General features: G+C 37.7%; 1 protein-coding gene across 1 annotated transcript in view; it reads left to right on the top strand.

Moving 5' to 3' along the window:
- Window positions 1-12,490, top strand: part of ROBO1 (roundabout guidance receptor 1) — a 707,430-nt gene that overhangs the window by 673,210 nt on the left and 21,730 nt on the right. The window contains exons 21-24 of the mRNA XM_062602019.1: window positions 1,001-1,027; window positions 3,672-3,714; window positions 7,066-7,220; window positions 10,646-10,981. Coding sequence (XP_062458003.1) covers window positions 1,001-1,027; window positions 3,672-3,714; window positions 7,066-7,220; window positions 10,646-10,981 — 561 coding nt within the window. The remainder of the gene's footprint in view (window positions 1-1,000; window positions 1,028-3,671; window positions 3,715-7,065; window positions 7,221-10,645; window positions 10,982-12,490) is intronic.

Here is a 12,490-nt window from a genome sequence, read left to right as displayed (position 1 = left end):
GCCAGGTTTGCTGATCAAATTCTGTCTCAAGGCTACTTTTAGTGAATATTTTATTGTTTCTCTTACATCTCACTTGGATGTCATGAGATCGAAAAGGGCAATGTTAGCCTTTTTCTGCCTATCCGTGGTAGAAAAACTATACTGTCTTGTCAACAGGAGGGGGAGCATGTGCTGATAGGAAGAGCAAATGCTGGTGCTCTGTATTTGGATTAGAGACCCTATTGATCCAAAGAGGATTTATAGTAGCTGTGAGAGTGAAGATTGTCAAGCAATGTCATTGTTCCACTGTTAACCTTTCCCTCTTAAAGCCGAGGGTTGAAAGGTAGAAAGGTGTTGCATCTAGGGAGATCTTTTCCCTTTTTTTTTTTTCTGATTATTTAAGAAAGAGAATATTTAACAGTCTTGTCTATAAAAACAAAAATTAATTGCTGCAGTAGATTTTAGTGCCTTCATTGCAGTGAGAGTTGGTGCCATTCTTGATTCAGAGACAGTAAAACAGCAGTTCTCTTTGTTCCTTTATATAATTATTATTTCCTTACTGAATACTTAAGTGTGCCTATTAGTTCAGTGTAATGAGCATTTGCTTAGTGAACTGCAGATAAGATTCAATAGGACCTTGATAAGGCTTTGTTAAGGAATTTGTCATTCTGCATTCTAAAATGATTAACAGTGTGGGGCTCTTGTTTGTGCTAGGATTTTCAGAACAGTTTATAATACCAAACTGAGGGGAATTTGAAAGGCTAAACCACAATCTAGTCCCCTCAAGAGTACCGTAGAATATCAAGCTTATTTTTTTTTGTTCAGAATAATACCTGCGAAAACAGGCTTCTTTTTGAATTGCAAATTTCATTTTATTTCTGTACCAATGTCACTGAACTACTGGGTTAGTTATATACATTTGTTTTATGTTCAGCTGTCTGCTAGATTTATACTAATGTGGTATGTTTCCCTTTCTCTCTTCAGCTTAATAACCAGTTTGTATTTTGTTTTGATTTTTCAGTCCCGTCTTTTACCTTCACACCAACAGGTATATATTTGCACTTTTCCTCCCTTCTTTGTTCCTTTAGCATGTGTTTGTGGTACTGTTTTCTTTTTCTGACATAACCAGCCCAGCTGTTCTGAAGGGTTTTTAAATAGTTTCATTAATGACAGGTACCATTATTTTGTTCTCTAAGTAGTGTATATTGCTTTGTAGCTGACATCTGTGTGTACCATTTTGTAGCATACCATTTAATGCAAGCGTGCCATTTTGTAGCATGATCCCATCAGTTTGCATAACCTGGGCTCTCTTCTTGCATATTACAATGGAGTACTATGGCCTTCTGCATCTACTGCTGCAAAAGGTGCTTCCGATGGAGGGAGAGTGGCTCTGCAGAACCCAGATGCTGGCTTGAAAGGGATTCAGTGGGATTATACTTGGGGAAACATTTACTTTCTTTTGTGTGAATCTGCATTGATCCAGAGCCCGAGGAGTTGCCTGCTTTGGAAGATACAGAGAATCAAACCGTTATAGCAGTTAGATTTCTTTGCTGGCTACATTAAACTGTATTTGTGTTATAAAAATATAAAATAATCATCCTGTTCTACGTAAACGGGGTCATTTCATTTTTAGGGTGGGTCTAAAATAATTTTGCTTCTTTTTGTTTGGGAATGTACAAATTATTACCTGAGCCACAGCCCACCAAAATCTGTGAGAGCCTTTCTGTTCTCTGACCTGCAGTCCGTCCCATGATCTAGCAGCTGAGTGGTTTTAACTCTACTATAGATACAATTCAATACGTTCAGTACCCACCAGTATGCTGCATTACTTTTAGCTACAGCCCGAGTGGACGGACAGGTTGCTTCCTCCTTTGTTCTAAATCCCTTATTTTCACAAGAGTTCTATGAGACTTGGTGGCGTATCCAGGCAGGGTAAAACCCTCCTGCCCCCTCCTCTGCATGCTCAAAATCAGCAGTGCACTGACCTGACCTCTGTGCAGCAGAGTTCCATCCTTCCAAGTTGGACCACAGGTGAACCAATCCCATGTCTGCCTGCATTCATCCACACAGACCTAATAGTAATGGCTTCAATTCTTATCCACATGCTTTTTATCCCATTGAATAGTATCTTGTTTCAAAAGTCATCCTGTTACGTTCGGTGGAGTTGCTTACTGTTTGGCATGAGTCAGAGGGGCCCTTAGTGTTTGTGAAGTCCTTTGAGATCCATGGTGGAGACTAATTTAAACTATTATTATTAAGCTGTCACTTCAGTTGGCTTAACAGGGGGCTTCTATTGCAGTCACAATAGTAGCATACTATGGAAATTCTGCAGAGGTTGGTAGGTTAGCTGACATATATTCTCAGATGGATTCTGAGAAAACATCATTAAAAGAAAATGTCAGGGTTCCTTAAGATATAGCAGAGCTGCAAAATAAATAACACTGAGATTTTCAAAGAAAAAATTAGAGGAAACACGAAGCATGTAAAACATGGAAAGGGGGGCAGGAAATCCTTTTTCAATCCAGTATCCCAGTCATTAGTTCCATTTACTTTAAATGGAACCAGACCCTCTTCTTTAGCATTACCTATAGTAAAAGACTTACCTGTAGCAATTCATCCTACAGTTTAATCCTGTTATTGTAATCACTGCCAGCATTTATCTCTCTCTTGCAGACTCCCAGTTTGGAGTTCTTCTAAAGAGCAGAATTTGGCTGCTTTTTTTCAGCACATTCCTAGCTGGAAAGTGTAGAATCCATCAGCGTTTGCAGGGGAGGCAATCTCCTTAACTCTTTGCCAAACTGAATGCAAACCTGCAGAATTTATGGCACTGTTTCTTGGGTGTTTTCATCCTAAAAACTTAACTTTTCAACCATGATGCTTCCCGTGAAGGATATGCAGTCCATACCAACAAATTAATGCATGTGGACGTCCACTTTGTTAATATCTAATGCTTCTAAAATGCTAGCAAAACTGTTCCTTCTAATTTAGGAAGTGCTCTTTATGCCAGACGTATTTTGCCAGGATTATTCATTTAAATTTTCATATTAAAAAGCATAATTTCTATATCCAATTGTAAAATGTTATAAAATGTAAAGCTGCTGTGGACTTTTAGAGCGCGTTTGTTCCACGAGTGTAATGGAGTAGCATTCAGAAAGAGCAAGTGTTTTCGCAGTACGTTCAGCTGTAATGAGCAGTTGTTTCCATTGGAAGAAAGGCTTGTTATAGAATCGTGATACCTCTTTAATCTTACCAAAGTATTAAGGTAGAGGAAAGCTTTAACATCTAGCCATTCATGAAACAAATATATGACCAAAATTCTTCCACAGAGTAACTCTACTGAAGTCAGCAGAGTTATGTTAAGGATAAGTTCAACCTGATGTATGGCTTCCTGCTTTCTTTAACTGATACATGTGTGTGTTCGTGTTATTCAGAACAGAACCGAAATGCATAACTTTGTTGAAACTAAGACTAGCAGTTATCAAGCAACACTAGTCCTATGTATAAACACATATTTGAAGGAATAGCTTGCAGAATGAGACTCAGAATTAATGTCTAAACAATGCACGTTTATTGTGTTAGCTAAAATGAAACAAAGGCAAATCTAATACTCCTATTTAAGGAGTCTGGGGGTTTATGTAAGGAATCTACGTTTTTTTAAATTATTTCCCTTTTTTTATCTTTAACTATTTCAGTAACGTATCAGAGAGGAGGAGAGGCCGTAAGCAGTGGAGGCAGGTAATTATGTGCTTTATTTTTAAAGCTATAAATTGTGTGCAACTAGAGGGTGTCAGGAGTGCTATTGTCCTTGTAACTGATGGCAGAATAATCGCTTACAGAGATATGTTTTAATTTATTATATTAATTGATACGTTTTGGTTGTATACTTCTTTGTTCAAAAGGAGGATATATGGTTTGAATTTTTGGGCTAATTTCTGAAGAATGAGTTGTAATATTTTCAGCTTTATCGACCTGTAAAAACTGCATCTCAAAGAATGAGCAGCAGAGGGAGCACTTTAACTTCAAAATAAAGACCTGGTTTACCAGCTGATTAAGGGAATAAAAGTAATTAAGTCGTGGCATTTATGAGGATTAAGAAATATAGCTGCTTCCCAAACACTACAAAGAAAGAAAACGTTTACTGGAAAAAATTGCTGAAGACATAAACGGCTTAAAAGGTGGCTTTTTAAGGAAAGGCCTTGCTGTGGATGTAAAACAGGCAAAGCATCACTCACAAGAGATAGGGCATGGAAGGAAACAGGTGGGTTTTTCATTAAAATCCCCCACTTTCAGAACCTAGCCCGTTCCATATTGAGGATTTAACTAAAACATATTTACTGGCTTGACATTGCTCAATAAGAGTGGACAAAACAGTAATTCAGTTTTCCTGTGTAGAGGTGGAAATTTCTTCAGGTTTTAGCAAAAACACAGGTCAGAGCAGTGACACTTTAGTGGCACACCTTTTGGGTTTTTTGTAGTTCACATTCAAACATGCCTTTTTATAAGCATCTCAGTTAAAGATTTGGCATGATACTGAGATAAACTCTAAAATCTCAGAGAGCAGCTGGGCCATAAATTCCTGTATCAGTTGCTGTTTCACAGGTGGCATCTTGTGATTCCTAATGTGCAAGACTGTACAAAAATTCAGTAGTGGTAAAGAGTAGGCATAAAATTAAACATTCCTAGTCTGTGCAGAGGCGAGGCGACTCTCCTGATGCTGCTGAACCTATAATGTTAAGAGCAATTGCAAATATCTCTGTCCAGAACTGCATGCTGCTGTGTTGTCGTAGCCATAAAACCATGGAGGAAAACCTCTAGAACAGTTACCATGTGATTGTTGAATGGAAAAATCTGTAAATCACTGGGTTGCTGCCTTCACCCCAGGACAGTGAGAAAATGAGAGAGAACAGAGATGAACCCTCTCTTTCCCTGAGAAGGTTGTTCAAAAAGGTACGCAGTTAACGTCCTTTGTGTTCTCTGTGCCACTGTGCTTTCTTGCTCTTCCCATAGCGCAAGCTAGACAAAGCACACTCACACAGACTTAGAGGACAGAAATGAACCCTGAGGTGTTTACATCATACACAGTCAGTTTGACGCTACTAGAGAATCACAGAATCATAGAATAGTTTGGGTTGGAAAGGGCCTTAAGGTCATCTAGTTCTAACCCCCTGCCATGGGCAGGGACACCTCACACTAGACCATGTCACCCAAAGCTCTGTCCAACCTGGCCTTAAACACCACCAGGTATGTACCATTCACAACTTCCCTGGGCAACCCATTCCTGTGCCTCACCACCCTCACAGTAAAAAACTTCCTCCTTATACCCATTCTAAACTTCACCTGTTTAAGAAGCAGCATAATTTTTTACTATCCTAGTTTTAAGGATCAGGGCCACAATCTAGCAATGTAATTTATTCAAGGTTTTAACATCTATGCGTTTTCTGTCCATTTGCGTATATAACATTTACAAGATGCATGATGTTGTACCATATGAAACATACTTCTGTAATATAAAGGAAATAATGTTATTTTTACATATGAAACCTTCCTCTGATTTCCAAACCTGAAGTTTTTGCTTCCTTACATTGTATTTGCAATGTTTTGGAGAGGTTTAACATTTTTGCCAGGTGCAGTTATGTGAGCATCTTAAAGCATTATTCAGAATGTCATAGTGATATATTTCAACATAATCCCCGTTTCTGCGATGCTGAGAAAAATACCCAATTCTGTGGTAATCCCTTTTCTAGACAAGATTCAAGGAATGGGTATTGTGGTGGATTGACTCCAGCCAGCGCCCACACAGCCACTTGCTCTGTCCACTCCTACCCCAGACCCTGTACAGTAATTCAAAGATTCAAGGAATTTGCTGCAAAGGTTAAAGATCTTTGGCAGTGGTGACCCCTACTTATTACCAGGATATGGAGTTGTAATGGAAACATCTCTTGCCTAAGTTTCACCTAAATGGCTCCAGTTAGTAGAGTTTTTGTCTACTATATACCTCGTACCACATCTCTTACATGACAGCAGGTGTAAATGAAAAATGAATTTTAGAAGCAAAAGACCTTTAACCCTCTATCCAAAAATCCAGTTCAGAGGTCTTGAAAGTACTGATACGTTCTGGAGGGCTTTGTCTCTTCCAAATGCCTTGACGTGTAGTTTCACTGTAAGAACAGAGTGTTAAAGCAGAGAGTATTTCAAATCAGCTGGCCTGCTCGCAGAACTACATAGCTGTGCATTTGTTTCAGATTTACAAAAAATGCTTGTTTAGTGTATGGCTGGTTGTTAGCCTGACAGTGAGTCAAGCCCCATCACCTCCTATGCTAAATTTTTAGATGATATATTCAGTAAAGAAATATATATACATATAGCTCTTTTAAATATCACTCTAAGACTACGACTTAAGCCTGGGGTGCTGACAATCCCCCACAACTTAATGCATGCGGTTTGTATTCTCAACTTTAAGAGGATTAGCATATTTTACTTTTGAAGAGCATCACTTCTAATATTATGGAGACTAGTTTCTGTTCTATTTTGAATGGAAAGTTGCCTGTTAAATCCTATGATGAAAGAGACAGTGTTCCTTTGATCCACTACTGTAGTACTATCTGATGGTGAGGAGAACTTGGCTTCATAAATCAATAGGAATTTGGGAGTATTCGTATCCAAACTCGGCTCTTATTTTCACATATCCATATCGCTTCCATGTGTGAATTTTCTGTTCTGTTTGACTTGCCAATTTCCCCTTTTTAACCTTCATTTCTTTAAGAAAAGGAGAAAGGGTAGAGAAATTAAACTTGCCCACAAAAAAGCCCACAAAACAAAGGGACAGATAAATGTTGCACCCAATGCAATGCGCGTGTGTAGTTCCACAAACTGAATTGATGCTGGCCTTGGCTGTTCATTGTCTAACCAAGGAACAATTTATACAGGAGACCAGAGGCCCATTGAATAATTAAGTTGTATTTTCTAATGCTCAAGCCTTTAAATATTTGATATTATTTTCTCATATCTAATCTTTTGAGAAGACTATAATTGCAATGTGGAAATGCTTTGTTTAAGTTTTGAAATGACCAACCTTTGTTTTTAAAGGCCAGGACTCCTAAACATCAGTGAACCAGCCACTCAGCCATGGCTAGCAGATACTTGGCCTAACACAGGGAACAATCACAATGACTGCTCCATCAACTGCTGCACCTCTGGCAACGGAAACAGTGATAGCAACCTTACGACGTACAGTCGACCAGGTTAGATATGTTTCTACCTTGCTAAGGAATCCTCTTTACAGAGTACATCTAATATATGAGAGAGTGTACAGGTTTGTTTGGGGTTTTATTTACGATGCATTTAGGCTTAATATAGTTGCTCCTTTATGTTATGGTGATGCTTTTGGTCCCCTTTTTGATATCTTTTTTTCGGTCCCCTCTGGATAGTTATAGCAAGCTGTGTGCTGAAGATCCCCTGCAGAGTTCAATGTTACCAAAAGTCACACTGAACTGATATGTTTCAGCATCTGAAAAAGAGCAGCTAAGGTAATTTTTAGGTTGTTCTGTACATCTGTGTTACTTGAATGGAGAAGGAGAAATGCCAAAAAGACACTAGTGAGATTTTCCTTCTGGTTTGGGTGTGATTGGAAGCATGAAGTGAAACATTGCTCCAGTACTTGCAGTCAACTTTGGCACATTCAGTACTTCCCTGGGGGTGCCATTCCCTACAAAAATGAGTAGCAGGTTTTCTGTTTAGGGCATGTGGATAAAAAAGTTCACACTCTAAAAGCAATTATGAAATGTTAGGTTTTGTGGTAGTTTCCCGGGAGCTTGGGCAGGAGTGCTCTTGAAGAAAACCTCATGAGTTCTGTGGGAGCACAGCTGTAGATACATATCTGGAAGTGCTAACTGTTGCACATTTTGTTTTAAATGGATGTTAGGTTCTTTTAGTTTTAATCTGGTTTGCATTACTGGTGAGGAATGAAAATGAGTCTTTTTCACTCCCAGCACCTAGTAGCATTTCCCAGTGTTTCAGAGAGGGAGTATGATTACTTATAGTGAAGTTGCACAAGGGCTAAACACCATTACTTCCTGTAATGAATGTGAAGCCAGCCATAATGGTTGATAATTCATAGGTGGTGGTAATGGTAATTCATCTGCAGTAATGCTCTCTTGCAGTGACCAGTGCCAAGTGCCTCAGAGGAAGGTGAGATATTTTAACGTTAGACTTGTATCTTACTCTGCCTGAGGATATCATTTCCACAAATACCTATGTAAAAAGATTCCTGATGCAGAGATACTTTATCGTGACAAGTACAGACATACCAAGTTCTAGTAACTGAAAGTTAACAAATTCAGAAAAGGAAGAGAATGCACATTTTTGAGGGTTGTAAACTATTATAACACCTTGTCATGAGGTGCTGTGGATCCTTTCTCAGTTTAGCTTTTATGTTAAGCTTGGTTGTGTTGCAAAGTGATTCCTTCCTTTCAAGTAGAGCTAATGAGCTTGAGGGTCAGACAAGGTGCTCATAGTGCTCTCTTCTGTCCTGGAAAATCTGGCAAATATTCTTAATTTTATCAGCTTGGGCTTGACTTATGCTCTGAAGCAGCAGTGTTGGATAGATAGGTAGGTAGGTAGATAGATAGATAGATAGATAGATAGATAGATAGATAGATAGATAGAGCTGCAAATGTGCTAAATAACTGTTCCTTTAAGTATAGTATTTTCTTCCAAGTCTACAGAGTAGGAACGGCTTGTTCTAAAAGTAGATGTTATAAAAAAATCTAACAGAATAAATCTACTGTTAGATAGGTAAACCAGTTTTGCTTAAGTACTTTGAGGAATTCTAATGTGTCTTTGTAAGAAAATGTACCTATTACATATATTGTATCGATTATATTGTGCTACACACAAATCATATGTAGCTGAAAATGGAAGGAGGTAAAAATTCATTTCATAAGTGACCCTGCAAGGATATTATGGCAAAGTACGGGGTATTAGGAAGGAAGAATATGCTGGATGCATAATCACCCAATATAAAACAATAAACTTGGAAAGGAGGAAAGACTAGTGTGGTTTCAGTTTTCAAAAGAAAAAGAAATGAAAAAAACATATAAAAAGTAGAAATCAAGAAGTTGAAGACTGTAAAGCAGTAAATAACAGAAGCAATAAATAGCAGCTCACATAAGAAAGAAAAATATATCAAACAGTAAAACCTTCAAAAAACACAAGCTGGGGGGCAATGATAAACTGTATGTGACGTGTTCTGATACTGTTCCTTAATCACTGAAAATGTGGATCAGTGATTTTCTTCCTCAAGTAGTATTTTATCTCTCTTTTTCAGGAAATATTTCGCAAAAAAGGTGCATGTATTAGGAATTTTTTTAAAATTTGTCATCCTCTATATATTTAGTAGTTACTTCATTTAGTATGATGGTCAAATCCTGAATTCTGTACTTAGCTTTACTTGGCATCCTCTCTAGTAAATTTATTGTGGCCACAGGTAATGGACTTCAGGTTTTGAATCAATAGGTACCAATTAGCATAGGTACCACATCTTTTAAAAGAGGAAAACTGTATGCCTGGTAATTGTTATGTAATTGTTGATGCATTAATCAGTTAGCAAACGAGAATTTTTGGTCAGCGATCATTGAATGCTAGTTTCACCAAGTCTTCTAACTGCCGACCTGCAGACTGTGTTACTCCATTCAGTATTCTTCCAGTGGACTGGATACGGAGAGGAAAGTGTGTGGAGCTGCTGTCATGCAAAGGCAAAAGAACATAGAAGGCAGGCATACTGCTTCACACAATAATGACCAGAGCATCAGTACATGTCTAATTTACTCTGTGGAGTAAGTGGTGATCTCATGGTGGAGTAATTGTTAGAAGAAAGAATTCACGCTGTCTATGTGATATATATTTAACATACAGGACAATTATATTACTGTGGTATTACTTATTTTGCAGTATCCAAAGGAACTGAAAACTAGCAAAATTACCAGATTGCTTTCCTGTCTTTCTGTTTCAAACCAAAATATATGATTGTACAAGGAAACGATGATCAAATAAAGACTTGCTACTGGGTACTGAAATACCTTTTACATTGTACTGTTTCTCTTTAATTCTCTCATGTGTGATCATTTTTTAGTCTGTTTTATAACAATGGTTTTATAAAAAATACAGTAAATATTGTTGTATCTCTGTTTCTTATCATGAGTATAAGAGAGTCTAAATGCTGTTGAGATGACATGACATGACATTTTCAGTTATTCCAACTATTAAGTTTTGTTTGATTTTTCTTTTCAATGCAAATTATTTTAACCAGTTATTGATTGGATACCTTATACTGCTTGAGAATAGTGTCTAAAAATGTGAATGTTACATGGCCACTGTAGAAAAAGCCTAGCAAGGTAAGTCATTGTAGATACAATTCAGAAGGTCTGAGTTTGCAGTGAATCAAAACAGTGAACACCACTTTTGCAGCAGTAGCTTGTAAGGTAAAGAATAGTCTGTAAAATATTCAATTAATTATAGTATCTCTGCTTCGTGGATGCAAGCCATATAATTCCACACTAAAAGATTTGCCATATAGTTGCACACTAAGAGATTTTTAAAGGGAATTTCATTGAAAGTATAGTGTAAGCGAACAGAATGACCTTTTCTTTTTTCTTTCCTCTGTGGTTAGCCGATTGTATAGCAAATTACAACAATCAGCTGGACAACAAGCAAACAAACCTGATGTTGCCTGAGTCAACTGTTTATGGTGACGTGGACCTCAGCAACAAAATCAATGAGATGAAAACCTTCAATAGTCCAAATCTAAAGGACGGAAGATTTGTCAGCCAGCCTGGGCAGCCCACTCCTTATGCCACCACTCAACTCATCCAGTCAAATATCAGCAATAATGTTAACAATGGCAGCGGGGATACGAATGAGAAACACTGGAAACCCTCTGTTCAGCAAAAGCAAGAGGTTGCACCCATACAGTACAACATTATGGAGCAAAACAAATTAAACAAAGGTGAAGAGCTTTTAGCTTGTTTCTCCTCTTTAGGTATCAGAGGAGTTTTGACCTTCTGGTGCTGGGACCTAAAGCTTTCAAGTTCAGCAATTACAGACTTCAGTGGTGCTTTTAGACTACTCCCTCTTTAGGTTTAGAAATACACAGTTAGCACTGTCACAGAGTTAATTAGCACCACAATAGCCTTCAGATACTGAATTTATTATAAAAAATAAAGAGCTGCATCTTTAGAAATTAGTTAAACAAAATACATTTCCAGTGGATTTGAGATTAATTTAAATTTAATAGTAGTTAAGGGATTGGTTAGGACAGAGGCCAGATATTTTATTCATAAGCCAGATGCATGGTCGTCACATTATACTCTACCTTAAATTTTAAATAGGTCAACCCATTCTTCCCAGTCGTGGATGGAGACTAATTAAATCTACATGTTCATGTAAACGAATGAAATTTTGCATATCAAACTCTGTAAAATTGTATTGTGTTGTACACTGGGGACACAAATGGAGTGATCGAATTCATTTTATACTTGTTCCTAGCAAGCCTTCGATTCACATATTGAGAGGCAATGCTTCCGCACACAGTTTTGGAAACTAAATTCCTTTGTTACCATATCTGAAGTCTGTGAATCCAGAAGCTAAAAATAAATTGATTTCAGTGTTAACGGGAAACATCAGAATGTACTTTTGTGGGCTTGAGGGCATGTTTCTTTAATATAATGTGTGGGAGTTGGAAGAAATAGGTATGTGATTTCTTGCCAGTCCTCCAGGCTACCATGCAACCTCTTTTAATAACCTGATTTGCAAAACAGTATCCCTAGGAACTGGACCCATTCTAACTTGGAACTTTTTGCATGGATTGTTGTAACTCAGGTGATGGCATAGTGATAAGTTATCCAGCAAAAAGGTACATTTCATTACAGGAATGTTGGTTTTTCTACCGGACCAGTCTACTCACAGAGGAGTTCAAAGGGCAATATAAAATGTGACACCTTCCCTTGACATAAACATGTCAAAAGAAAATTCAGTTTTTGTGGCTCCTTACTGGAGGGTGAAAGTGTATTTTTTTTTGAAATTATGTTTTCTTTCATGAACTGTGTATTGCATACGGGTTTGGTATTAAAACTGGTTTGGTTTTTATGCCCTGGAAGATACTGCATCTTTCAAACTGTGTATATTACAGCTGCATATTCTCTAACATATTGTAGTGTGGAAAGGCCCCCTTAAAGCATTGTCTGCTGACAGTCTTATATACATATTTCAGAGTGTTGATTTACTGTTTATCCTCTGTGTAAACATATGCGGTATGTAGGGCTTCAGCTTGGTCTCTGGAATGCAACTAGGCTGAGAAACTATTACAGAATACACTCTGGTGTGGAATCTATCATTTTGCTCTTTTTCCCATGCTTACATTATCACAAACATTTCTGCAGCAGATGGGGACCGGATTCTTAGTTTTGTTTATTTTTGTTTTGATTTGCTATTTTATGAGTCAATATTCTGATTTGGG

This window comes from Pezoporus occidentalis, unplaced genomic scaffold (assembly GCF_034315485.1).
Source record: "Pezoporus occidentalis ecotype Australia unplaced genomic scaffold, CSIRO_AGI_Poc_V1 ctg74, whole genome shotgun sequence".
In the NCBI taxonomy this organism is placed as follows: domain Eukaryota; kingdom Metazoa; phylum Chordata; class Aves; order Psittaciformes; family Psittacidae; genus Pezoporus; species Pezoporus occidentalis.
This window is presented reverse-complemented; position numbering and strand designations above follow the sequence as displayed.